General features: G+C 45.5%; 9 protein-coding genes across 9 annotated transcripts; 4 read left to right on the top strand and 5 right to left on the bottom strand.

Moving 5' to 3' along the window:
• Positions 1 to 320: 320 nt before the first annotated feature.
• Positions 321 to 2,064, top strand: COR1 (ubiquinol--cytochrome-c reductase subunit COR1). Its single transcript, XM_020217658.1, has one exon. The coding sequence runs from the start codon at positions 455 to 457 to the stop codon at positions 1,799 to 1,801; it is 1,347 nt and encodes a 448-aa protein (XP_020068556.1). The 5' UTR covers positions 321 to 454; the 3' UTR covers positions 1,802 to 2,064.
• A 35-nt stretch (positions 2,065 to 2,099) lies between these two features.
• CYBJADRAFT_186633 (uncharacterized protein) lies at positions 2,100 to 3,365 on the bottom strand. Its single transcript, XM_020217227.1, has 2 exons — positions 3,268 to 3,365; positions 2,100 to 3,205 (listed from the first exon to the last, which is right to left on the bottom strand). Exons 1-2 carry the CDS (start codon positions 3,281 to 3,283, stop codon positions 2,328 to 2,330), a joined length of 894 nt encoding a protein of 297 aa, XP_020068555.1. The 5' UTR covers positions 3,284 to 3,365; the 3' UTR covers positions 2,100 to 2,327.
• Positions 3,366 to 3,585: 220 nt separating this feature from the next.
• RSM7 (mitochondrial 37S ribosomal protein uS7m) lies at positions 3,586 to 4,299 on the top strand (the record flags this gene model as incomplete). Its single annotated transcript, XM_020212988.1, has 1 exon — positions 3,586 to 4,299. One exon carries the CDS (start codon positions 3,586 to 3,588, stop codon positions 4,297 to 4,299), a length of 714 nt encoding a protein of 237 aa, XP_020068554.1.
• CYBJADRAFT_169362 (uncharacterized protein) lies at positions 4,258 to 5,088 on the bottom strand. The gene has a single exon (XM_020215736.1). It carries the CDS (start codon positions 4,931 to 4,933, stop codon positions 4,388 to 4,390), a length of 546 nt encoding a protein of 181 aa, XP_020068553.1. The 5' UTR covers positions 4,934 to 5,088; the 3' UTR covers positions 4,258 to 4,387.
• Positions 5,089 to 5,213: 125 nt separating this feature from the next.
• On the top strand, positions 5,214 to 9,284 carry EDE1 (Ede1p; the record flags this gene model as incomplete). Its single annotated transcript, XM_020213441.1, has 1 exon — positions 5,214 to 9,284. Exon 1 carries the CDS (start codon positions 5,346 to 5,348, stop codon positions 9,282 to 9,284), a length of 3,939 nt encoding a protein of 1,312 aa, XP_020068552.1. The 5' UTR covers positions 5,214 to 5,345.
• Positions 9,285 to 9,351: 67 nt separating this feature from the next.
• On the bottom strand, positions 9,352 to 13,103 carry CPA2 (carbamoyl-phosphate synthase (glutamine-hydrolyzing) CPA2). The gene has a single exon (XM_020215735.1). The coding sequence runs from the start codon at positions 12,940 to 12,942 to the stop codon at positions 9,418 to 9,420; it is 3,525 nt and encodes a 1,174-aa protein (XP_020068551.1). The 5' UTR covers positions 12,943 to 13,103; the 3' UTR covers positions 9,352 to 9,417.
• Positions 13,104 to 13,468: 365 nt separating this feature from the next.
• Positions 13,469 to 23,592, bottom strand: PMT1 (dolichyl-phosphate-mannose-protein mannosyltransferase PMT1; the record flags this gene model as incomplete). Its single annotated transcript, XM_020216938.1, has 6 exons — positions 13,469 to 13,574; positions 21,347 to 21,572; positions 21,603 to 21,660; positions 21,682 to 21,745; positions 21,779 to 23,353; positions 23,393 to 23,592. 6 exons carry the CDS (start codon positions 23,590 to 23,592, stop codon positions 13,469 to 13,471), a joined length of 2,229 nt encoding a protein of 742 aa, XP_020068550.1.
• Positions 23,593 to 24,051: 459 nt separating this feature from the next.
• On the top strand, positions 24,052 to 24,978 carry LIH1 (putative lipase; the record flags this gene model as incomplete). Its single annotated transcript, XM_020212145.1, has 1 exon — positions 24,052 to 24,978. A coding segment is annotated over one exon (927 nt), but the record flags the coding sequence as incomplete, so codon positions are not given.
• Positions 24,979 to 25,107: 129 nt separating this feature from the next.
• On the bottom strand, positions 25,108 to 26,130 carry GPA2 (guanine nucleotide-binding protein subunit alpha; the record flags this gene model as incomplete). The annotated part of the gene is made up of 1 exon (XM_020212996.1): positions 25,108 to 26,130. The coding sequence occupies one exon, from the start codon at positions 26,128 to 26,130 to the stop codon at positions 25,108 to 25,110; it is 1,023 nt and encodes a 340-aa protein (XP_020068548.1).
• Between the last annotated feature and the right edge of the window lie 1,626 nt (positions 26,131 to 27,756).

The following is a 27,756-nucleotide window of genomic DNA, read 5'->3' as shown; positions in this document are numbered from 1 at the left end:
GGAAAGCCAACCAATGGGAACGTCAAATGGCGTGGAGAACAGACACAGCTCCATCTCAAGTCCTCTAGATAGAAATTTTCCTCTGGCCGATGGCGCATCGCACTCATACCTATGTGTCCCATACCAATCACTCATACGTGTCCCTATCGTGGTTACGAGCGTCTGCGCTCTCGCAAACCCTCCCATTCTTACTGTCACGGCACAAAAATTGGCAGCAAAACGCTACACCCAAACACACAAAAAACAAAACACAGGTAAACATTACACAAAAATTCGCAATTCCGCGTCTTTCATTGGCTGTCGAGCAATTTGGTGCGTTTAGGGACGAGGGAGGAAGGTGGGAAAAAACCGAAAACCTTTCTGCGAGAAATTGTACTGGAAAAGTGAAATGGAGAGAGATTCCTACTCTTTGTAGTTTCACATCAACATACTCATTTCCACACACTGATACACCATGCTCTCTGCTATCAGAAGCTCTGTCACCAAGAGTGCTGTCCTCAAGCGTACCTTTGCCACCTCCTCTGGAAAGACCCAGTACACGTCTCTTCAGAACGGTGTGACCATCGCTACGGAGTCCAACCCAGCAGCCACCTCTGCGTCCATTGGTCTCTACTACGGTGCCGGTTCCACTGCTGAGAATGCGTGGAACAACGGTGCCTCCAACTTGCTGAACAAGGCTGTTGTTGGTGAGAACACCGCCGAGGCTGCTAAGAAGGGACTCGTCTTCTCCGCCAACACCGAGAGAGAGTACTCATCCTACCTTGTCCAAGGCTCGTCCTCTTCGCTATCCGATGCTGTTGAATTCTTGAACTCCAAGGTTGCGTCCTTTGAGTTGAACGATGCCACCGTCTCCAAGTACCGTGAGTCCCTTGCCCAGGAGGTTGCAACTTTTGAAGAGACCCAGTTTGGCGAGAAGGCCTTGGAACACTTGCACAACACTGCTTTCCAAAACACGCCATTGGCCTTGCCAAAGAGAGGTACCTCCGAGACCATCTCTGACTTGATCACCAGCGACTTGGCTAAGTTCCACAAGGACAACTACGTCAGCAGCAACGCCGTTGTCGTTGCCACTGGTAACGTTGACCACGCAGCCATTGTTGATTTGGTTGAGAAGAAGTTGTCCATCCCATCCGGCATTGCTCCAAAGGTTGCTGCTCCAAAGTTCTTGGGTTCTGAGGTTAGATTGAGAGACGACACCTTGCCAGGTGCTTGGATCGCCCTTGCTCAAAAGGGTGCCGCCGTCAACTCTCCAGATTTCTACGTTGCCAAGGTTGCTGCTGAGATCTTTGGTTCCTACAACTACCACGAGCCAATTGCTAAGAACTTGGGTGTTAAATTGAACGGTGTTGTTAACGAAAACCACTTGGCTGATACCTACTCCCACTTCTCCCTCTCCTACAAGGGTGCCGGTTTGTTTGGTGCTCAATTCTTCATCACAAACATTGGTCAAATCGATGACTTTGTCCACTTCTTGTTGAAGGAGTGGAACAGACTCTCCATCTCCATCACTGACACCGAGATTGCCAGAGGTAAGCAATTGTTGAAGAACAAGCTTGCCTTTGCTTTGGACTCACAAGCTGCCGTCAACCAATCCATTGGTTCCCAAATCGTTGTCTCTGGTAGAAGAGCTTCTCTCGAAGAGGCTTTTGCCAAGATTGACAAGGTTGACTCTGCTGCCATCAAGGCATGGGCCCAAGCCAACTTGTGGGATCAAGACATCGCCGTTGCAGGTACCGGTCAAATTGAGGACTTGCTTGACTACAACAGAATGAGAAACGACACCTCCATGATGAGATGGTGATTTATCTTTGAAGGAAGATAGAAAAAGAAAAGAACAAATAAACATAAATCCATTGTCATATTCATGCTTGCAACGACCTCATAAATTATTTCCTTTTTTGTTGTACCCTTTTCCAATTCTTCATCCTTTCAACAGAATCATCATGTCATTTAACTTGAACAGATCATCATATAACACACAGCTTTTCTCTTCCATTACAAAGAACAATAACAGAGAAATGAAATGTGCCATAGGATGTAGACTTGTCGTTCTTCCTTTTCATCTGTGTGTGTGTTGTGATGGTGAATGCGGATGGGGTGGAGAGGATGTTTTAGAAGAGGAAGAGGAGGAATATGAAGAAGAAGGAAAACAGAAGACAAAAGAGAAAGGTGAAGTAAATATGTATAACGAGGGGTTCTTGATGTTGTCTTTTGGATGAAGCTCTCTACATTTTTATACAAGCCTTTTTTATGTGTCTTTTTGTTGAAGTCTGTATATATTAGTACGCAATTAAACGTTTGAAATCACTTATTATTCAAGTGTTGTATTATAAAGAGTTCTCCCCTGCGATACCATCAAGGTCCATGTTATCCTCTGGTGACGTTGTGCGTGGCTGCTCTGAATGGTCTGTGTATACGTTGTCATCCTGTGTAACTATTGTGCTATGATCATCTGGTATCGCTTCAACTAGTGCAATACCATTCTCGGGCTCAGTGGACTCTTCTTTGGATAGCTTGTGCTTCTTCTCTGGTGTCGACTGGTCGTGCGATTCGCCATCAACTTTCCTCTTCTTGTAATCGTCTTCAGTCTTCAATCCCGCCAGCTCTGGATCTTGGTCTCGATCAGGATCATCAACAACTAGTTCTGCTTGTTCTTCAAAAACCATATAATTTTCACTCCCAACTTCCTCAATATCTTCCTGAGTGAGCCAATCAATTTTGGTCAGCAGCACAGTCTGTGAATCGTCGCCCGTTAGTGATTGCTGAACCACCGTACCGTTAGCAATGGTATCTTCGGTTTCTGTAGCGTCGTCTAGGGGGAATGTTGAATGCGTAGACGTGACCGAGGTAATGGTGTATAATGCACGAAGGAACTTCAAAGCTGTACTATACGTCTCCTTCGGGTCTAAAAGCACTTCGGCCAACCGTAGCACTGTGAAAGGTGGACTTTCGACAAATCTCTTCTCGATGTTGGAGATGATCCGTGACCTCAGAGTACACAGCACTCCATGTGCGGTATCATCGTGTCCCAGTGAGCCTGACGCTAATAAGCCGGCAGCCGGTTCGCCATAGATGGAATCGAGTACAAAGTCTATCCTTTGCTGAATCAGCGGAACAGCATCACTCCACTTCACTGCAGAGTTCTTCACAACAAACCTCTTCTCTTTAATGATATCCTGTAATAGCATCAAGGCTGCACCATCAGCTTCGTACCTCGGTTAGTATACAATGATCATTCCTCTCCGTTCCTGGCAAGCATCTACTCACCTGTGACTTCACTCATGACTGTAGCTCAATGACCACCTATGAGCACGTTCTTTCACCTCCAAGTACACTATGTTTTGGATGTCCAATGAGCAGCTTGTATGTGTGCGCGTGCCTTTGTTTTGACTCTTCTCTGTGGTAGTTACCCTTCCCTTTGGTGTGGGACAATCACCGGTAGCGCACGGGCTCAAAACCATATATATGTGTGTGTTTTTTCTTCTTCATTCGCCCACTTGGGCGGTCCAAGCAGATGAAAAAAATTCAACACAGCAGCGGACGAGAACCACACAGAAGAGGGAAACGACCGTCAAAAGAGGCCAGATGTTTAGATCTGTAACGACATTACGAGTTTCCACTGTATCGCTGGCTAGACCTTTGAGGGCTGTGTCGAGTGGATTGGGACTGAGATTTCAATCCACCATCAAGAACACTTCACAGGATGAGGACACCGAGAGCTGGCTCAACGCAGTTAAGGAACTGAAAGCACGTTATCAATCAGAAGGTGTTCCAGATTTCGAATCACCTCACATGCAACAGCTTGTCCAGGAGAAGTTTGAGCCAAATTCTGAGCAGCTGGCCAAGTTTGAAAGTCTGCAAGGGAAGCCTATCCCACAGAAGATTGACTCAGTGGTCCAGCACTGTACAAATATGATCATGAAAGACGGTAAGAAGGCCAAGGCTGAGAGAATAATGACAAGGGCGCTGTATATTGTGAGATTGCAACTCAGAGAAGACCCTGTTGAGGTGTTGAAGAAGACTCTGGACCAGCTGGGTCCGTTGATGGAGCTCAAGACGTATAAGACCCGTGTTGCTAAGAACCTCACTGTCCCTGTGCCATTGAACGAGAGACAGCGTAATAGAAGGGCATTCCTCTGGATTATTGAAGGTTCCGAAAAGAGAAGAAGCAAGGACTTTGCTGTGAGACTCGGTGAAGAGATCATTTCTGCTTACGAAGGCAAGAGCTCTGGTTACGACAAGAGACTACAGATGCACAAGGCCGCTATGCTCCATAGAGCTTATATCAAACTCAGATGAAGACAACACCGTCTGCTGTAAATAGGGTGAACACGAGGGAATACGCACATGTGTGTATTTGCTCTTTCAAAATATATATATAACTCTTTCAATCAACGCCTAAATGATCCAACTCAACGTCTTTATTGTTCTCTCTAATTGAGTCTCCAATCTGGGAAACATCCTCTGTGCTCGTGAATCTGCTCAGGTCGTTTCTACTCGGGCGACTCTCGACATCCATGTCAAAGTTCACATCCTCGGGCTCCTGGGGTATTGAACTGCGCAATTGCTCATATCTCTGTTGTCTTTTCTTCTCTAGGATCTTCTTATGGTAGACAACGGATAGGACAACAGCAAGTAACGACCCGCCAACGTTGCATGCGATATCCCACAAGTCGAATGTTCTGTAAGGCAGGAGCCCCTGGATGAACTCAGATATTACGCCACCGCCTAGAGTACACACTACCACGGTCAGGTTCCTTATGGTCCTGGTGCTCTGGGCGTCGAATAACCAGTAGAACATTGTCGTCAGGATAAAGAACACCGTGAAGTGTACCAGCTTGTCATTCTGTACCTGAACATCTGCAAACCCAAGATAAGCTGCAATTACAAGCAAAGCAACGAAAACAAAGCAGTTGATTTTTCTAAGTCTCATTTATCCTTACACAGCTCACTAGGGCAATCACCGGCACTGCAAAACCCAATTGACACCTCTGTCCCGGTTCTAAGATAACCATGGAAAGGAATCATCTTCAACATACACAGGTTGGAATTTACACATCAGTCTGCCATTTGCCCTCACGGGTCAATAAACCCGCGAGTTTAGAGTTCAGAAAAACAAACCACAAAAACCACAAAAACCACAAAAACCGCACAGAGTTAGCCGCCCACACCCCTTTTTTTGTTTTTCCTTTATATTCTTTTCTTTACCAGGAAAGCAAATAAAAACACACACACAAAATCAGAACAATCAACGATAAAATCCAATTACTTTAGTGGTTTCCCCCTTTCTTTCACTGTTTTTGTGTACTTTTGCTTCTCTCGCCTTTGCTATTTAAAGTAAACAAATGAGCGATCAACTCAGAACACTTAGACAGCCATTTACCGCTGAAGAGCAGAGACAATACGACTCCCTTTTCCGTGAGCTGGATAAGGACGGCACAGGGGTGGTTGTCGGTGAAGATGCCCGGGCAACTTTTGAGAAGAGTGGGTTAGCGCCAATGATTTTGGGAGAGATTTGGCAATTAGCGGACCCTACCAACCTGGGTTACTTGACACAGTTTGGGTTCAACGTTGCGCTTAGACTTATTGGCCACGTCCAGAGCGGTGCCAAACCTGATCGGGCGCTTATCGATATTGCCGGTCCACTGGCCAAGTTTCAACCACCGCAGCAGCAGCAGGCACAATTTCCTCAACAGACACCACAGCAGGGCGTGAACGGGTTGCCGCCATTGACCAATCACGATATCTCCAAGTTTGTTCAACTGTTTGCAAGAAATGCCCCATCCGGGGTGATTTCTGGTGATCAGGCAAGAGGGATCTTCTTGAAGGCCAAATTGCCAACGAATGTTCTTGGTCAGATCTGGGCTTTGGCGGATCGTACCAATAGAGGTCAGTTGACGAGAGATGAATTTGTCATTGCGATGTATTTGATCCAAGGTTCTATTCAAGGTGCTATCAAGCAATTGCCGCAGTCGATCCCACAATCAACATGGGATCAGGTCAAATTCTTCCAATCGCCAGCTATAAGCGGTACCGGCTCCCCATCTTTACCACAGAGTCAAACTTTCAGCCCTCAAACTACAGGTTCTCAAAGACCATCCGTTTCGAGGGTCCCATCCTCTTTTGCAAATGCCTCTAGTGATTGGACAATTACTCCTCAGAAAAAGGCACAGTTTGATAACATCTTTGAAGGATTGGACAAGAACTCTCAAGGTGTTTTGGGTCCCAATGATGTGGCTCCGTTTTTGATGACCTCAAAGCTCCCACAGGATGTCTTAGCGACGGTTTGGGATTTGGCGGATATTCATAACACTGGTCAGTTTACAAAGGATGAATTTGCCATTGCAATGTTTTTGGTTCAAAAGAAGATTGCAGGCTGTGAACTTCCAGAGATTATCCCGGACTCTCTGCTACCATCAACACACCCTGCTGTTCAACAACAACAACAACAGCAACAACAGCAAGCAGATAAGCCAATCCCACGCATCCCATCAAGAGATACAAAACCATCCGCTTTGAGTGATTTAGTTGATTTGAACGACGCATTCTCCTCACCAAGCCCAGCTGGTACAATGGATTCTAGAAATGTCTCCAACTCCACCGTTAACTATACTCCTATCGGTACAAACTCCCAAAGACAATTCGTTCCATCTTCATCTTTTGGGCAAAATCTTCAAGCACAAAACAAAGAGGCGTCGCCAGTTACAAGTTCAACTTCTAATGCTCCTGTTGTAGCGCCTATCGTTGCGCCAGTTATCACGTCTCCTGTTGGATCTCAAGTACCAGCTTCTTCGACAACTCAACAGGCGTTTGGTAACGTTCAACAGAAGTCAGCATCTACTTTTGAACAGCCAACCCAAGCTGCTGCATCAGCTAGTTCAGGGTTTGTATCTGCAGCAGGCTCAGGAATTTCAGGGACCGCTATGTTGGCTGGTGCTGGTATCGCAGGAGCTGCAGGGCTTGCAGGTGCAGCGCTCTCTTCAGGTGCTGGTTTGTTCAAGAGCAACAATAAGAATGTGAACAATGACTTGCTTGCAGATTCGAACCCAGAGATTTCTGGTCAGTTGTCAAAGGCCACAACCGATATGGCAAACTTGTCAAACCAAATCGGTTCCCTTACTACTCAAACTACTCAGATTCACGAAAAGCGTACAAAGGCTCAAAATGAACTGGCTAGAATTACAGCATTGAAGACTGATATTGAGTCGAAATTGGCAAGGCTTAGAAGTGCTTATGAACAAGAAGTTGCGCAAACTGGTCAAGTTGAAACTGCATTGACTGCGGCAAAACAAGAAAATGAAAAGTTGAGACAAGAAACATCTGTTGCTGAGGCTCAGTTCAATCAGGTTCATACTCAACTCCAAACGTTACAAGCTGAACTCGAAGAGTCACATCAGAGTAACGAGTCTTTGAAAGAACGTCTAGCCTCTTTACATGCTGAACAAGCAGAGGCAACACAACAATTGGAAAAGACACAAGTGGAGTTGAAACAGTCAAAGAGTTTAGCTTCGATCAACTCGGAACAGGTTAATGTGGCTCAGATTACATCTAATGGAATCAAGGCTGAGATTGCAGCATTGTTGGCTGCTGCTGCGGAGCTTGAAACTCAACATAAGTCATATTCTGATAAGCAGCTTGAGTTGGATTCCCTTAAGAAGGAACTCGATGATAAGCAACAATCATTTGTTGAATATCAACAGCAATTCGATTCCGAATACCAAGCAAAGGATCAAGAGTTACAACTCAGAAAGCAACAACAAGAGCAGAATGAAGCTGCAATTCAACAAGAGGAGGAACGAGTTCAGAAATTGTTTGTTGATCTGCAACAAAGACAAGCACAATTCCAAGCTGCAGAAGAGCAATTGCAAGAACAACAATTTGAATATGCTCAAAGAGTTCAACAGTTTACGGAAAAGCAAATCAATGATGCAACAACCGGCTTTGCAAGTGTTGCTGAAGACGTTGTTTCTCCAGAGGGTACTTCAAAGCAACCATCCGGTAATACTGCTGCTATCATCGGCGGTGCCGCTACTGGTGCTGTCACAGCGGTTGCCTTGGGTGCTGCTGCCGGTTCAATTGGTGGTGATACACAAAATGATGAGGCTAACACCCAGTTCAGCTCACCTGTTGGTGCAACCACTGATCAAACAAGATCTGTTACTTCTGACCAAGACGTTCCTTACCCATCTCACTTGGAAATTGAGAAACAGGAGTCTATTACCTCATCGGTTCAAAACAATGCTCCACAGTCTGTGCGTGGTGATGATATTGAAGAGACTGCAGTTACTGAACCAATCAAGGAAGAACCTGCTTTAGCTGAGAATGTCTTGAGTAAAGACTATAACTCTGAACAATCCGGTAATGTGGGTACTGCTGCAGATGATCCAAGCTCTGGTGCTGGGTCTTTTGAGATCGTCGAGGCTCAAAAACCTGCCAACGTTGATGAGGAGCCAGTTCTTAAGGGAGCTTATCCTTTGCCTGGCTCTCTTGAAGGTACATCAGAGGTTGAAACTATTACCCAGAATCCAGTTGATGTTACTGAGCCTGCTAAAACTGTTGCCTCAACTGAAAATACTGACTTTGATGACTTAGTCCCAGCGGCTGAGGAGGAAGAGAATGAGGAAGCTCCTCAAGCTGCCGCAACAGAAGTGGCACCGAAATCCACAGAAGAAGAATTCCCACCAATAAAGGAACTTGAAATTGATGAAAGTGACTCTGAAGATGAGTTCCATGAGACCTCTGAATCATTGCCACAGTCAACCCCAACAAATGTTGTTCCTGTTGCAACTTCTGTAACTGCTGCTCCAGCTGCGCCTATTGCTGTGCCACCAGCTGCGAACGATGACTTTGATTTCGACGATCTTGAGGAAGCTAAGGAGGGTGATGATGAAGATTTGGACGATCAACACTTTGACGAACTTGAAGATTCCAATTTTTACAGATCGGATGTTGCTCAAGGACAAGTCTCTGATCAACAGGGTGCTGTACCTGCCCAACAGGGATCACAGGATAATGACGAATGGGAGCAGATCTTTGCTGGTTTCGGCAATCAACCACAGCTGAGCGCACCTACTGTTGCTTCTCCTGTGCCTCAGGCATCCCATATTTCCACAAACAAGACCACACAGGTCCATGTACCACCAAGAATTGCAACCACGCCTCGTTCGCTTGCCATCCAGGAGCTCACAGGTATGGGATTCTCTAAGGATGAAGCACTTGCTGCGCTTGAAAGGGAAAAGTGGAACTTGGAGGCAGCAACAAACTACCTTTTAGACAATGCTTAGGGTGTAAATTATATAACTGATCTTGTAAAATAAAAAGTATCATAAGCTACACATTTTTCATTATATTTTCGTTCTAGACTAATTAATATTCCGTGGTTTTTTATATATGATATTTACAAACAAATCTGTTGAATTAAACTTGCTTACCACCGATGAAGTCACTCCAGCGACGAACCTCAGCTGGAATCACAACTTTATCCTCTTCGAGTTGGTCGAGTTTGGTGTGAAGCTTCTCCTTCAAAGCAGTAGCAAACAACAGAGAAGTTTGTGGCTCGTTGAACAGTGGAATACCAAAGTCAATAGCGTTACGACGCATGATGTAGTCCTCATCCAGCAAGTCCTCAGCTCTAGCACGAGCCAAGTTGAAGACACCCTTGATGTCGTACTTTTGGAACACTTCACGCAAGGCACGCTTGTCCGTCTTTGGGAATTCGATAACTTCAACCTCGTAACCCTCTGGTAAACGTTCTTTCAAGTACTGGGCAACCTCTGCGGAGGCAGTGTAGTACTTGTAACCTAATGGGGCAATGGTCTTAGCAACATCACCCAAAAACTCTTTGGTCAAATCACCACCGAATAACAGACCGGATGGTGGAAGTGGCAACTTGAAGTTCATGACGGCTTGCAAAGCAGTCCAGTATGCCTCAATGGTATCCTTACCAAATGCTGCAATTTCACCGGTGGAGGCCATATCAACACCCAAGAATGGGTCGGCACCGGCCAAACGAGTGAAGGAGAATTGTGGAACCTTGGTGGCAACATAGTCACGCTTAACAGACATCAAATCTTGTGGAGCAACCTCCTTACCCAAAAGTGCCTTGACAGCAACGTTGATGAAGTTTGTACCCAAGACCTTGGAGACGAATGGGAAAGATCTGGAAGCTCTAATGTTACATTCAATAACCTTCAACTCTGGGTGGTCAGGGTTAGACTCAACATCATGCTTGATGATCTGCATGTTGAACGGACCAGTAATGTTCCAAGCCTTAGCAACCTTATCAGTAATGTCTTTCAATCTGGCCATAACAGCTGGAGACAAGTTCTGTGGAGGCAACACTAATGTTGCATCACCGGAGTGAATACCAGCATTCTCAACGTGCTCAGAGACAGCGTGGACAAGAACTTCACCCTTAGAAGCAACAGCATCAATATCAATCTCTTGGGCACCTTCAATGAACTTGGAAATAACAACAGGGTGGTCTGGAGAAACCTTGGCAGCATTACCCAACTTGTCCTCCAATTGAGAAGCATCTCTAATGACAGACATGGCAGCACCGGACAACACATACGATGGACGAACCAAAACTGGGAAACCAACCTTAGCGGCGAATTCCTCTGCAGCTTGAACAGAACTCAATTCTTTCCATGCTGGTTGATCAATTCCAATAGAATCCAAGATAGAAGAGAATTTGTGACGGTCTTCAGCCTTGTCAATGTCTCTTGGGTCTGTACCCAAAATCTTAGCACCATTCTCTTGAAGGGAAAGAGCAATGTTCTGTGGCAGTTGACCACCAACAGAAACAACAACACCCTTGGAGTTCTCCAATTCATATATATCTAAAACTCTTTCAAAGGAAAGTTCTTCAAAGTACAATCTGTCAACTTCGTCGAAATCGGTAGAGACGGTTTCTGGGTTATAGTTGATCATGATGGTCTTCTTGCCATTCTCTCTCAAAGCTCTGGCAGTGGAAACAGCACACCAGTCAAATTCCACAGAGGAACCGATACGGTAGACACCGGAACCCAAAACCAAAGTACCAAACTCATCAAACTTGACATCGTGCTCAGTAGCATTGTATGTAGTGTAAAGATAGTTGGTGGAGGCAGGGAACTCAGCAGCCAAAGTATCAATTTTCTTAACAAATGGCAAAATACCAAAGTTTTTTCTTCTAGCTCTAACTTCCAACTCGGTAGAGCCAACAGCCAAAGCGATCTGCTTATCAGAGAAACCCAACTTCTTAGCTCTAGAGATGACGTCTCTGTTCAAACCAAACAAAGAACCAATACCCTCCAATTCTTTTTGCATGTCAACAATGTTTTGCAACTTGTACAAGAACCATTTGTCGATCTTGGTCAATTCATGGACTCTGTCAACAGTGTAGTTCTCATGCAACAAAGCTTGTCCAACAGCCAACCAACGACGGTCAGTTGGCTCAGCAAGTGCCTCATCCAAGTTTTCAAACTCAGCACCTTGGAAACCGATGAAAGAAGAGTCAATTTGACGGATGGCCTTTTGGAAGGACTCCTCAAAGTTACGACCGATGGCCATAACCTCACCAACAGATTTCATAGAGGAACCAATATCTCTCTTAACGTGTTGGAATTTAGACAAATCCCATCTTGGGATCTTGGTAACCATGTAATCCAATGAAGGTTCAAAGTTAGCAGATGTAGTTTTCGTCACTGGGTTTGGCAACTCTGGCAAAGTGTAACCAAGAGCAATCTTGGCAGCAGTGTAAGCCAATGGGTAACCAGTCGCCTTGGATGCCAAAGCAGAAGATCTGGATAATCTGGCGTTGACTTCAATGACACGGTAATCTAATCCATCTGGTTGCAAAGCATATTGGACGTTACATTCACCGACAACACCCAAGTGTCTAATGATCTTAATAGCCGCAGATCTCAACATGTGGTACTCCTCGTCGGACAAAGTTTGAGAAGGAGCAACAACGATAGAATCACCAGTGTGGATACCCAATGGGTCGAAGTTCTCCATGTTACACACAGTGATACAGTTTCCGACACGATCTCTAACAACCTCGTATTCAACCTCCTTCCAGCCTTTCAAAGACTTCTCAACCAGGATCTGTGGAGCAAGGGATAAAGATTGGGAGGCCAAGTTTCTCAACTCGTCGGCGTTGTTTGCGAAACCAGATCCCAAACCACCCAATGCATACGCAGATCTAACAATGATTGGGTAACCAACGTTTTCGGCAGCCTTCAATGCATCATCAACAGTGTCAACGGCAATGGACTCGGCGATTGGGATGTTAATCTCGTTCAAAGCCTGGGCAAACAAGTCACGATCTTCAGATGTCTCCAAAGTCTTGATTGGGGTACCCAAAACCTTGATGTTGTATCTGTCAAAGATACCCATCTTGTCCAACTGGACACCAACGTTCAAACCTGTTTGACCACCAAAGGTCAACAGGATACCATCTGGTTTTTCCCTCTCAATGATGTAAGTAATGTACTCAGCGGTAACTGGCAAGTAGTAGATTTCATCAGCAAGCGCATGAGACGTCTGATTGGTGGCAATGTTCGGGTTGATAAGAATTGTCTTCTTGTCCGCCTCCTTCAATGCCTTGATGGCCTGGGAACCGGAGTAATCGAATTCACCAGCCTGGCCAATGGACAAACCACCAGATCCAATGATGAGCACCTTGGACACATCAACGAGTTGATGTGCATTCTCATCACTGAAGCCAGAAAGAATACCGGCTCCAGCATACGTAGCGGCCTGCTGTGCAGTGTCGGCTCTCAATGCCGCCGTGGTGGTCAATCCTCTTCTGGAAGTTCTGCTTCTTCCATTGTTGTTGCTGTTCACCACTGACACTCTGGCGGCGGCTCCGCTGACAGCGGCGGCGGCAGAGCGCAATCTTGGCGCAGAGGCAATTGCCCTCTTCGTAGCATTCAAACCTGAGCGTCTTAACAACATAGCAACCAAGTTTAACTTAAGCGCCCTATTAAAGAAGAAAGCTCCTTGTTGTTGTGTTTTTCTCAAATTGTGGGAGAGAAGAGCAGACGATCGAAATTTTTTTTTCTTTCGCTCTTTGTACCACTGATAAAAGAAGAAAAAATTTATACGGCGGCGGTCATCGCAAAAAAAAACCACAAAAACGAACTCTGAGTCACAAAGTAATTATCGGTAGATGCACGCTGGGGACCCACTGGCGCTGTAGGCTGGCGCTGTAGGCAGGGGTGTGCGGGCAGAAACAATAAACACCCGGTTGGTGAAGAAGAGCCATTGGAGGGAGGAGTAAAGAGATGGGGAGATTAAAGAACGAGCAATCTTGGTTTTAAGCAGTCGGTGTTGTATCAATTGCTTATACTGAGTGCTGTGTGTGTGTGTTCTATATGAATTGACTGCTTTAGAGACATCAAATCACGCTTATGACGTACCTGCTGATGTTGCGCTAATACAAGTTTTCGTGGAGCTCAGCAGTGGGACGGGCCTGATGATGTCAATGGGATTGCCTAACGCTGTGATCGTTAGGCGTACAAGACGATGAGTCAGTGGGAATTTCGTGGTGTATGTTTGCGATAGCCGTAGTACTCGGTGCGCAGTGCCTAAAGGTGGGTTTGTGAGAATCGAATTGCGTCCATTTCAGTGCTGGTTTCCCATGCTGTTTCGTGTTCGATATGGTGGTTCTATGGCCTGTGGTTCTTAGGCCGGTGGTTCTTAGGCCGGTGGTTCTTAGGCCGGTGATGCTTAGGCCGGCGTAACACGGCTTCTTAACAGCACCACACCCGCTAAAGTCAGAGCCTCACTCAGAGCCTCAGTCCTCACACAACATCAGACCTCATACGGGCAAGAATAATGCAAAAGAATAATTAATTGAAATGTATATACCATAAATAACGACTCACCAGACCTGGAGATCCTCGATGTACTCCACTCTACCGTTGGTGACGTCCAAGTTGTTGGAAACAGCGTATCTGATGTCATCAACCATGCTGCTGTGTCCGCAAGCAACAACGGCGGTATGGCCGTTGGCCTCTTGTAGATCCTTAGCAACAATCTCTTCCATGTTTGGTCTGCCCATTCTGAACTGGATGAAGGAAAGCTCCTTTGGTGGCATCGAGTTGCCCTTGTCCTCGTCATCGTGAGATTCGTTCTTCTCGGATTCATCCCCTGAAGAGGCCTCGGATGAGTGACCACTGAGGTGTCTTGTGCCGTGAGAGGAAGATGGATCACTGACATAGATGATGACCTCGGCGTTGGTCTTCTTCAGCTCGAGAAGCTCATCGTAGAACCAATCAAGAGAGTTCCAGTTTCTGATGACCCAGTAGAACTTGACATGCTGCTGCACTCCTCTGCGAGCACAGTCTCTGATATAAGCGTATGACGAAGAGACACCGGTGGAACCTGTGTAGTACAGAGCAGTGGAGAATTTGTGCAATGGCTTTTGTTCGCCGTATGGACCTTCGAGAAGAATTGGGATCGTGTCAGTGTTGTTGGCATTCTTGATCACACGGTTGTAGATAACAGAAGTAACACCACCTTTGATCTTGGTGATAAAGGTAACAGTACCTTCGTCACAGTCGATACAGGTGAAAGGGTGGGATTGCCAGAAAGTTTTTGGTGTCAAGTAGTGAAGATAACCGTACGATCCTGGGAAGCCCTTCCACAGCTTATGACGTGGAACGACAACCTTCAAAACTTCATCAGAAACAACAGTGACCTGTGCTTTTTGAACACCGAAATAGGACAATCTAACAATTCTGATGAAACGGTCGAAACACCAGACAGCAGCCATAGTGTAGGCGAACATTTGATACTCGAACTTTCTAAGATGGATCCATGTTCCGATAAGGAAAAACACAACCAGGGCAATGTGGAGCAGTAAGAAGACCTCATACTGAGTTCTTCTGAAGGCATAGCTGGCTTGGAACATGATTACACCTGCACAGACCACTGCGACGGCACCCCAACGCATCCATGGAGTCTTATAACGAGAGGTCAACTTGCCCATTCTGTCGGAGTTGAGGTGATAAGCACCAGCATGTGCAACAACCAACAAGAAGTTCACTCTGGAGGTCCACTTGTGGAAGGTCAAGAATGTGCTCTGACTCCACCCTGTAATCCAAATGAGGAAGTTGTTTCTGCCAGCAAAGAGGAAACTCAGCAAGAAGGTAAAGTTCACAATAATACCAGTTCTGTCACCGACGTATCTTGAGATTTGAATGGTCTTATTTGGCCAGATGACGTGGTTTTCGACAAAAGTGTAGCCAACGGCAGAGAAGATAATGATAAGCACGGTGTATATGAAGATCACAATTGATTCAATTCTCAAAGGAATGTAACCTCCAAAGTACTTGAGGAAAGTAGCTGGCTTGGAATGTTTTCTGCCGAGCGTAGGAGACATCGAAATATATCTTCTAATCAAGTTGACTGGGTGTGACTTCAAGTTACCTGCAATGAAAACAGTTCTGTTCAAAACGTTGTAGATACCTCCAAGTAACACCATCAAGCCCCAGAATCCAATCAAACCAGAACCCATCCACATACCCCAGTCTTCATTCTTGTATCTAGCAGTGTATGAGTCGTAACCGATTTTGAAGGACTTCTTGTTCCACTGCACTGGAACGTACGAAATAGCACTACTGTTGAAACCATCAATAGTACTTGGGTCAACCATATACTCAGTAGCGTTGTCATATTGCTTCTGGAGCTGTTGACGTGTGTAAGTCTTATTGGCGTTCTCCTTACAGTACTCAATGACGAACTCGTCCATTTTCTCGTCGTAGACGGACGAGTGGTCATAGATACAATTCAACCAAGAACCGAGACCTTGTGGAGTTTTACAAACACACTTGTATGCTCTCTTTGTATCACCTGGACAGAACATTGCCTTCAACGCAGGTCTACAGGACTGAACAATAAGCTCATCCTCAGAGTAGTGCTTGTAGCCATCACCAGCTGACGCCAATGGCAGGGACAATAGAGAAAAAGCCACCAATTGGTAATTCAGTTTCATATTGGTTGACTCTGTTGGTTTCTCGAGACGATACAAAGCAGAACAGACATTTTCCCTGGCAAAAGATAAAGCAATAACACAGCAATGTGTCCTGTATTTATATCCAAGTCTCTCTATGGGATTCAGATCAATCTGATAACCTTCTCCCTGCTTTCGTCTCGCAGTACTACTCTGTATGAAAGTGAAAAGATTTTCCAGTCCCTTATGTACCTGGCTGTACGAAACAGTCGACATGCATATTAACTAGAGAATTCCACTTTCTTACATAACCTTAAATGCTCATGTTATGGAAGAAAGATCCCTGCACTACCATACCGACAACAGCTGCTGAGGTTTAGCACATCTGATAACGATCTACAATCAGCATGCGGTATAACAGCACAGTGCTTCAAGCGAATGTGAGCATTCTCGTGGATAATCAAAGAGAACCTTCGCAAGCCAATACTGGACAAACTACCCGTCGTATCCAAGCTTTGGATATGGCAAAGATATACAGCATTTCTGCCAAGAGACGACACATCTCACTAGACAAGCAAAAAAAAAGCTTGTTCAACTAGATGCAGAGTACATATTACTAATTGTGAGTACTGACGCCTCGATTCTGCAGGACCTGAGGCTCGCTCATGCCCCAGTTGGAGGTTTAAACTCGTTGCCTTTTCTCCTATTGGCTGAATCATGCATGGCCGTTGAAATTTCCGAACGTACGATGGAAAAGATAACCTTAACGCCTTTGGCGGAAGTGTGCATAATTCTGTTTTACCTGAGGGGAGGGCTCTAGACCCCAAGGTCCGTGGTGCCGTGAACACGCAATGCGTGCTTCTTCCACTCGGTCTAGGGTCTGGAGCCACGTACACATTTGCACGCTCTAAGTGAATACATCTGATACATCATTTATCTTGTTGCTTGAAGCATCAACGTGTTATTTGGAGACTGTGTTACAACCAGTCCCGTCTTGTTTTAATTGGAGGGTATTGGGTGCCTATGGACTAGGGAATCATCAGCGGGCGTATACTCAACAGTAGTGAACACGGGCAGAAGTGGACAGGTGTGAATGCCAAACTCTATTATACTACGATTAGTACTTTTCCTTTTACCTAGTATTGAACTGATTAATCTGATATAGAGATGCCTTGCAAATTTTTTTATGTCTCCATAACAACGGCATATAGACGTTGTCTCCTGAGATGTTTGTTGCATAAAGGAGCCTTTAATGACTCCGGCCAGCTTGTGCACTTCATCGTACTCTTCTATACAACCCTTTTGTTGGGATCTCTCTATCCAATCAACAAATTAGCTCGTCATGGACATTGCCTTCATGAATGCTTGCTTGGACTTGATGGTATTGATTGGTGAGGAGTGGCCAGTTATTGTGCAGGCGGTGCAATACCACCTTAAAGCATTCCGAGTATTGGCTGTATTCGAAATCTCTTCAACTGACTACAACCTGAGTAATTGAGGATGCACGATGTAGATCATATACGTATGAAGTGGGAGTTAAATAACAATTCTGATCCAAAGGATGGATGAACAGCGCAATACCGAGGACGCACAACGGGAGTAATCGGAGGAAGAATAAGTCTGTTGAAGTGTCTCTCTGAGCGATTTCAGATACATAGCCTCAGGGCCTCATGTTCCAACCATAAAGGGTGCCTGTATGCCAGGATCCAAAGAGAATCACAAATCTTGCAGATTAGCTGTAATTAGAGGTACTAATGTCCCTGGACTTGCATTTGAATTATACGGTGTTAGTTCAACACATAAGATTTACAATCCAATCAGGTGCAGCATAAATCGGCCTTGCTCATATTTCCCATGGCATTACCATTAGCTGCTACATATCGATATTGCGTGAATGTGTAGGGATCAAGTTCATTTCAATCACAGGGCTGGCTGTTAAATCATATACATGGAGGTGAACGCAGCTTACCTGTTAGCTATGCCAGCAACTACTAGGCCCCACAAAGCTCGTCACACAACCAAATACATTCTGTTCCGTGACTCCGTAGTAGCAAGTGGAAACGACCTTGTAGTCCTCAAAGCTTCAGAACATGAGCAAATCAGTCACCACTACAAGCAAGTGAAATGCTTCAACTGTCTAGGCCAAATAAGCATGTTAATAGCTCACAACAACTGCAGCTAACCTGCAATCGACTCATGCAATACAAAGGAGATTTTGATCGCCGAGATTTCAGTTGTGAATATTCAGCGTCGTGCGTATGCGTTGCCCCAATGCACTATGCAGAAAATGGACTCAGGACACAGGGTCTAGTCCAGCATAATTGGGGTGTAGCACAGCAGCTAGGACTACAACGCAATTCCAATGGTGTATAAAAGACCCTAATTACAAATCATTCTCCACGGTTGTGCACATCATGGCCAATCAAGAGGTTGGAAAAGGTCAGGTAATCACCTTTGTTCCTTGTCCTGTGTGGTTTGTACGTTGCAGTGTGTAATGAGGAAAGCTAGACCCTTTTGCAGCTTAGTCCATTGATTGGCTATGGGCTTTCTCCCACCTTCTAATGTATCTCTTACGTGGTACAATATAGCAACGTAGGCAGCACACGACAGAGGAAGTCTTACCACAGCATTACGTTGAGCTGTTGAGGATCCACCTTGAGTATCACAGGGCTGGAAGTTGTGTTGGTTCAGCAAAGAATATGGGAATGTCATCAAGGGTCCGTGGTTCTGGAGTACTTGGTCCTGGAGTCCTTGGTCCTGGAGTCCTCGGGCTCTTGCGTCTATTGTCTCCAGCGTTTTTATCTTTTCTCCATCAGGCTACAAGGTATTATCCATACATGGATCATTCAACCAAGTAGCTTCCACCTCAGTTCCTATCACCAGCTAACACATTCTACGGGCTCGACCTGGTGAAAAATTTTTATATACCTCTTTGGAGCAGGGCGCATGTCTGTATGTATGCGGTATATAAAAAGCTGCAAGTAGGAAGACTGACCACCGTCCACCTTTGCATCATGTCCAATGATGTAAAGCAAATGGCTCTGGTTGAGCAGATTGTGAAGGTTGCCTAGTTTATGCTGGACTTAGCCTAGTGGGTGCTAGGGTCATTGGCATTATCTGGTTCCATAATCACAGCTTTAGTCCGCTAGAAATCACTGAGGATTCTCTAACGATATCACACACCTACAGCTAACGCTTAGATGGTATACGGAGCATTGAATGCCCAAAAGTTACATAAAACGAAAACACTAGAGAGAAATGATCAACATGGCAAGAACTTCAATCAGAGCATCAGAGCAAATCAGAGCATCAGAGCAAGTCGTCATCTGCAGAGATGATTGCCTCCTTGATCTTTAACAGAATTGATGTTCTCCAGTTGTCAAGCTTGTTGAACTGGTCATATTCAAACACCACATCAGAGAACTTTTGAGGATCACCATCTTGCACAGCCTCGATTATGTCTTGCATCAACTTGTACTCCTTTGTTGTTGTGAAACTACGGTCCATGGTGGATGCCTCCTCGAGGTACTTCATTGCCGCAACTCTGTCATCTGCAGCGAGATAACACAGGACAATCTTAACAAAGTAGTCTTTCAGACTCCATCTGGATAGATTATTCGACAATGCGTTGTTTGCAACCTTCTTGTACACTTCATTTGCCTTGACGTACTCACCTTGCAATGCACTTGTATCAGCACATTTCAAAAATGCCTTACTGGCCAAGGCCTGTGCAGAGTCACTTTCAAACCAATCGCCAGCGTCTTGGAACGACTCAATGGCCTTTGGGAAGTCCATCAACTCCTCTTCGTACACCTGGCCCAGATCCATCTTATAGTTTGCAGCTCTACGGAACTGACCTCTTGCCGTGAAGAATCCAATCGCCTGTTCTAAACATTTGACAGCTTTAGCAGGGTCCTCCTGCTTGTAGGATTTGAATGCATCAACAAGTGTATTAGCAGCTTCGTCCTGGTTTCCACCTTTGATTTGAGCTTCGGCGGCTTTCTCAAATGCACCGCCAGCCAATGTTCCTTGTTTCTTCAGCTTGTACTGATTAGCGGCCTGTATGAAGAGGTCGGACGCCTCTTCGAATTTGTATGAATCGCCGCCAAACACACTGGAGAAGAAACCACCTTTGGAATTGAGCTTCTTCTCTGCCTGATACCATGCGTTAGTAGAGTCTTAGAGGCCATGTGCTCCATCTTATAGTGGAGCTATCGTGGCAAAACTTCAGGCCATTACTCCAAAACACTGGGCAAGGAGTGATGGCATCGTCAGCCTCCTGGCTTTCTTTACAGAACAACTTACAGATTTAATCAGACTCTCAGGATCAGACATGGCTTGTGCTCTTCGTTGATTCTTTCCTTCCGTCTGGTGTAATCGTAACGCTTGTTTGTATTTGTTCTGTTGCTTTGAGTATACGCTCCACCGTCTGGCTGCCACCGAAGGGAATCACCACACTTTGGCAGACGAGTTCGCGAAGGCTGATTTCTGGGTGTCCGGGTTTATGTTGGTGTGCAGGTGTTGTGGTGTCCGGATGAATGGTCTGTGGTGAAAGTCCTGTGTAGAAATGTAAACAAAGGATATCACGAATCATACACTTCGTATGAATGTTCATTATACGGTTGACTGAGCGATGGCAGGGACCACTGATCACATAAGATTCAAGAGACTAGAGCAAGTGTGTTTGAAGGCTCTTGAAGAGTCGCAGAAGGTACTCACGGACGAGAACGTGTACTCATGCTACCCAAACCTGGTGTGTACGCCCAACGGTAAAGATCTTGTTGATAAGGTAAAACAACAGTTGATTGATTCGTGGAGAGATAACACTGTAAAGGAGTTCAGGTCCATCTTTGAGGAGAGAGATATTGAGAACAAACTAAACGAATTGGATGACCTGATAGCGAAAGCTCAGGAGAGAAAGAACAATGGCGATGACCCACAGGTGCCGTAAGTTGTTGTTTACCACCATGTCTGCTTTATTGTTCATTTCCAGAATACTAACATTTATCGTTGTTTGTAGAATCAATGAGCTTACACCAATAACGATAGCATCAAGTCACCTTATATCACTTAAGGAAGATAACATGCTTAAATTAGAAGATCAACTTGAAAAGCTACAATCTGCCAATGAAGAACTTTACAAGGAACTACAAGAATACGCAAAACAAGCTAGCCAACTACGATCAGACATTGTACAAGACATCACTCGTTTGAAACAGGTTGATAACGTGCCCACGGATGTCCAACTTGAAGAGCAGATAAGGTCACTCGTACTGCTTCTTAAAGATTGAGCCTTGAGTCTACAATGTAGAGATGTCAAATATGTACGTTTCTGTCTGATTTTTTTTTTTGTATGTTTCCTTTCTTTTAGTAGATCTGTGAAAGATATGTCATCATCTGTACTTGTTACAGTCAAAGTCCCATGTTGATAGGAGTTTTGCAGCTTCACATGTCTCCTTGGTCCATCCATTAGTTCCATAAATCAATGGGCTGTAGAAGACAAAGAATCTAGCTGCAACAAGTAACAACACAATTGAAACGGAGTAACCGAGAGGTTTAGTCTTAGAGAAGACGTACGAAACCAAGATATCCAAGAACTGAGCAAGGGCCAGAATACCAAAGTAGTAAGCTGGTAAGTAGTGGTGTAGGAACATTTGACGACCCATGAAGAACGATGGGAAGTAATGGACGGCCCAGCCAACAATGAACTGGAAGATCTGAATGTTGAAGTTGAACACGTGTTTATCACTTGCCACTGCAACACCCAAATGCCATTTCAGAACTTCAACAACAACGTACACGCTAAAGCCAAAGATTATAACAGAAGTGGCCCACCATATTGGGGCATTACCCATGAAGTGGACTTGACTGGTTGCACTACCCCAATAGTTGATACCACGGGTCAAGAATGGCCAAGTATGTGGACTTGATTCCCAAGCATGAGGAGCGTTCAAATTCTTGTTGATGTTCCACATTCTCTTGTGAGACTCAACAAATTTATCCCACAAAGAAAGTACAGGGTAGTTAACTCTCTTAGCATCTGCTGGAAGGAACTTATTCTCGTTAGTTTCAATGTACCAGAGCGATTTAGGGACAACACCTTGAGTAGCACAAGTGACTTCTTGTTGCTTGAACCCCCACTCTGGTAATTTCGCATCATGGGAGAACAAATAACAACCTGTCATGGCATGACGCAATCTGAAAACAGATTTCAACGCTTTCAAATCACCTTGAGCATCGACATCCTCTGTGTATTTCTTTTGAATCTCAACGACGAAGTCATCATTTGGATCACCACCAAATCCGTCATAACCATAACCAGACACCTCCTTTTGCCAGTCTTGATGTTCAGAGACTGGAGGCTTGTGGTCATGAGAGTGGAGACGCTTCTTCGTAATGTGATGTTTCAATCTAATCTTAGTACCATCGTGGATCTGTTCAAAGGAGGTTGGAGCTTCAGAAACGTTGTAGAGTTCAACTTCCCAAACGTTGTTGCTATCCAAATGTGGATAGAGCGTAACCTGTTGTTGCTTAGAACCAGTTTCGTACAAACTATCATGAGAGTGTAGATAGCCACCTTGGGTGGCGATATGGCGGATTGTAACCAAGGAACCAACACCAACGTTCTCCTGGATGTTCTTTGGGATCTTGTTACCCTCCAAAGATGCTCTGAAAGCGGATGACATGAAGGCAGAGCCATCACCCTCCTTATTCAGCAGGTTGAAGTGGATAGCGAAGAACATAAGGTAGAGCAAGAATGGAATACCAAGGAGGAAGGAACCTCTAATACTGGCCTGTTTGACGGTCTTACAAACCGGAACGGTCAAATCACCGAGGATAAACCACAAGTCAAAAACGTTGAGCAATCCGATCCACGCAACGGTGAAAAGACCAGACCACTTGGAAGACGCAGCCAATCCTAATGCGACAGAAGTGGAAATCAATGCCCTGTACCACTTGTAGTTGTATGGAACCTCATTTTGAAGTCTCTTGTAGCCATACACTGCAGCGGCGATAAAGAAGATCAATGGGGAGTCCAACAGGATGAATCTCGAGATTGTCACGTAGGAGTTCTCCACAATGAACATCAACGCAGCCAAGAACGCGATGGTTGGTCTCACACCAGAGGCCTTCAAAGTCAAGAACACCAAGATTGCAGTCCCGACACCGAGCAAAGCAGGGAAGGAGCGCATGACGACATAGGGGGTCGACTCAGGGTAAACGTCACCAATCTTTTCGAAATCAAAATCGCCTTTGAACCCGGCCAACGACGCAATCCCTGCGTACATCATCTTAACCAGAGGTGGGTGAACGTCAAGGAAGAACGTCCCCTTGATGTACTTTTTGGCAAACCCACCGAAATGCACTTCGTCAAACACAACCGAGTCTGGCGACGCGATGCTTCTGAGTCTGACCAGGAGACCCACAGCGGCAAGCAGCACCAGGTACACCTTGTCCTTCACCGTGGACGCGGAGCGGATCGTGCTCAGCTCCTTAGAAGGCGTCGTCAACAAGAATGGACGCATCGACCCATTCTGGTACTCAAACTTCTCAACGGGGTCCTGTCCCTCAGCAACAGCAGCTGGGGTCGCAGCGGCTTTGGCCTCCTCGGGCCCTTTACCCTTCTGATGAGACTTGGACTTCGCCATCGTATTCTACTCAAGATACAAGACGTATACGGTTGATGGTACTAACACCAAGTTATTCAAGCGGGAGAGGGAACGGAGAAGAGAAGTTCTTCGTACTGAAAAGCGCGCGCGTCCAAGCGGTGTGATTTTTTTGTGTGTGTGTGTTTGTGTTTGGCCGAAGGAGTGAACACGTAAAACATTAGCCTGGTCCCGCGAATATTCCCTCTTTGGGCCATTGTTGACATTTCATTGTTGTTTGCTTTGTTTACTTTGACACAAAACGCTGTGTTTGGGTCGTAGCGGAAGGCCTTTCCGGTGGTGATGATGGGGAATTTGAGCGTATGTTTGGTTTTTGAGCTGTTTGTAGCCGGTAGTACTGGTTTGTAGCGTGCTAAAGCTGCGATTTGTAGTGGTGCGGTGATGAAGTTTGACGCGGTGAAGAGGCTCGTGGTGCCGATCTTGATGATGGGCCTTGCGCTAAGCCAGCTGCATTTCAGCGATAGGGTGTATAGCGATTTGGTGTACTATAGCTACTACGCGAAGCTAGCGGACTGTGTGTCCAAGCCTGGAAGGCTCAGCGTGGGCGTGCCGTTTGCGCAAGGTGGGTGCAATGTGAAGTTCTGTCAGCACGAGAGGACGCTGGGGGCGGTGATCACCAAGATTAGAGAGGCTCCGGAGGGGGAGACTGGCAGCGCCATCGTCGTGCTTGACGAGCGCAACGAGGAGATCGTCGTGGCGTTTAGAGCGTCCACGACGGTATCTGACTGGTTAAGCGATTTCATGATCAGGGTAGTGGACTACGAGCCAATATCGCAGAGCTGGGATAGAAGCGTTCCGGAGTGTAAAGGCTGTAAGGTGCACTCTGGGTTCTACAAGGATCTAGGCCGTATAAGTGAAGACTTGGTCAGTGATGTCCTCCAGTTGTATACCCAGTATCCAGCCTATAAGCTATCGATCGTTGGGTTCTCGTTAGGGGCGGCGTTGGCAACGTTGACAGGGATCGAATTTAGGGCCAGAGGGTTTCAACCTTTGGTCATTGGGTATGCGCCACCAAGGATGTTCAACAAGGAGATGGGCGCTTGGGTGAATGAGTTGTTCCATTCAGAGAACTTAACACTGCATTTGAAGCAAGGCGGTGACTTCCAAACTGGACTCATTACGGTGGTTCATGACGAGGATTACGTGCCCAGCTTGCCTCCAAACTTGGCCCAAGCAGGCGTAGAGTTCTTCATAGCGAAGAAACACTTGCCGCACACAAAGGACTCTGTCATGTTAACAGGGGTGGACTATTTGTCAACACAGTATGAAGAGTACGATGAGCTTGCCCAGATATCATTACCAGATAAGTTCAAGGAATGGTTACATGCTTATGAACATAGGACTTATTTCATCACCATACACAAATGTGATGACGTTGATCAAGATTGGATCGAATTTGACACGGATACAGTCTATCGTTAGATTTCACTTACAGTGCTATAACCAACGCCTTTCGCAATGTTGTCTTGATTGTTCGATTATTCAGTTTGTTTTATTTTATGAGAGTAACCCGGTATCTTGTAAGATGTTTGAAAAGATGCTCTCCCTAACAACGACAAACACAAGTTTCATGCTGTTCCGATCAGTGGCCTGTGTAATATATGGGTAGATTGGTAACCCGGACCGATTCACTTTGGTGAATCTCCAAAGGATATACTTTGCAGCGTTGTTTGGATCATCACCTCCTTTGTAATCAGGGAAATGCTTCTCCAATGGTGAATACGGTAGCTTGTCCACAAAGATATCAATCTTGTTCAAGAACAGAATGATGGAGCACCTTGAGAACCAACGTGAATTGACCACGGAATCAAATAGCGTCAAGGACTCCTCCAGACGGTTCTTGTTCTTATCCTCTAATAACACTTGATCGTATTCGGACAAGGCAACACAGAAGATGATTGCAGCAACGTTATCAAAACAGTATATCCATTTCTTTCTCTCTGATCTTTGTCCACCAACGTCAAATATATGTAGTTTTAACCCGTCTAGCTCGAATTTGAGATCAAATATACCAGATGTTTTCTTTCTGGTTCTTATAACATCCGTGTCATTCGGTATAAAACCAGGTTGTGATATTCTCTCCAATTCTCCAAAAAAATAAGAGGCAGAATCCATCATGTAGAAGTCCTGTCTATGTTCTCTCAGCAGTTTCAGGGTGGATTGAGATTTCCACAGCTTGATAATCTGCTTGGCTAGTTTAGGATCAAAAGACGCATTTGGATCCATTGGAGCACTTGACTGCGAAATGTCCTCGAGGTCCTGCTCGCTTAACCATTCGTCGTCTTCATCAAGTTTAACGTTAAACGTTGAATAAGCTGCAACCAAATCCTTTGCAGATGAAACGATATTACTAAAGATGAAGGGTTTGAAGTCGATCAACTCCTGTTCTGTGAACCCATTGGAGTGTAATATCCTCAACTGTTGAAGAATCGTCGACTTACCACTTTCTCCAGTGCCCAGCAATAAAACTTTTGTATACTCGTGTGAATCTTTGGCATTCGTCAGCTGGCCGTTCTTCATAGACGTCGCCTGCGATGATATTGAGGGAACAGTAGATTGCTTTCTCATGGATAATGCCCCGTTGAAAGCTGGCAATGACCCGTCCTCGCCAGTGCTATCAACACCAATGGTGGGTCCACCTGTTCCCTCAGCAACACTATTTTTTTCACTCGGTGCGCCATCACCACCAACGCCATTCACTGTGGTTCCAGCTCTATTCACTGGAGTGTTCTTCTGGTTAGACCCTCTACGGCCAGCACCGGTGGTGACCTTTGTCCTATTGTTAGCTGAGTTTGGCTCAACGTCCTTGGAACCACACACTCCCATTGTGTCTTGTTGTTGTTTCTGTAGCAGTCAAGCACGAACGTTTGTCTTTTGTATCCGAGATGTAGTGAGATGTGAAGCGCAATACACCTGTCTTTCACACAGACGTAGCACAACTAGTGGCTGTTTGTTTGTGAAATGTGTTCACGAGCAAATGTTGGAACCCTTTCAAACAGTCCTTTGCTGCCGGCGATGGTTTTCCAACAGGACTAAAATTAGTATGCGAAACCAAACACCACGGAGAAGGCAGGCACAGACGAAAACACCAGCAGTTTCGCAGTGAAGATAACGAAAACGAAAAGCAGAGCAAAGAAACAGAAAAAACCGGCCGACACGCACAAGAAAAGAAGCAAGTGGACACAATTCAATCAGTGGAGGAACAAATAACTCAAAACTCGTCCTTGCCTAAAGGGGAAATGACGGCAAACTGACTATAGGAATTGCGATTTTAGGGTCACCGGTACAGTCAGAAAAAAAAGCAGCTGAGAAAGTCAAGAACGAAAAGTTGGAAAAAGAAGGGAAAAACCGAGGGGGCATACTTGGTAGGAGACACACCTGCTGTTTTTTTTGAGGTGTACGGATGTATTCCATTTTGCGTATAGTTGCGTAGGGCAGCTGTTGCTCGATACGGATTGAGGTATTCTCTCACTGTGTGTAGGTGGGTGTGTGTTTTGTTGTCTTCCCATTACCGGTGGTACCAACAGGTGCCTAAAGGCTCTGAAGTGAGCGCCCCCAACTGCTCCAAACAGCAGCTGTGGAAATACGAAAAGTGGACTCTTCTCAAGTGTGCACATTGTGTCAGTTTACATCTGGACACCACACAGTGGGCCTAACTGCTTCGGAGGACCTACTGGGTGACGGTTTGAACACGGCATTCAGAATCGAATAGCACTTGGTTCTCCTTCTATGTACGTTCACAGGCATTCCTACACCGCTTTATATAACCATTGCGCAAGCAGCTCCCACCAGCTCAATCACCCGGCACCCTGGTTCGTCCTGTTCAGCCCTCTGTGACGTCATATGGTTTAGCACCGATGAGCTCTGGGGCATCGCGAGGTTGGTTTCCAATCCATCGCATTGTACTGTGGTTGTTATCCATTATCATCCGCCATCAACATGACCATGACCTCCAGGGCGTGGATACCACTGTTTGATATCAGACAGACAAATACCGTAATCAGTATAGAGAGATGTGTATCAACGTCTTACTAAGTACCCATATACCTGCTTTGTGTCCCGTACCGCCGCTAGCGTGCTCAGCGTTGAGTGCTACGAGGAGATCAACAGAGGACACAACTCTTCAACGCTGACTGGAAGGTGAAC

This window comes from Cyberlindnera jadinii, assembly GCF_001661405.1.
Source record: "Cyberlindnera jadinii NRRL Y-1542 unplaced genomic scaffold CYBJAscaffold_16, whole genome shotgun sequence".
Taxonomy (NCBI): domain Eukaryota; kingdom Fungi; phylum Ascomycota; class Saccharomycetes; order Phaffomycetales; family Wickerhamomycetaceae; genus Williopsis; species Williopsis jadinii.
This window is presented reverse-complemented; position numbering and strand designations above follow the sequence as displayed.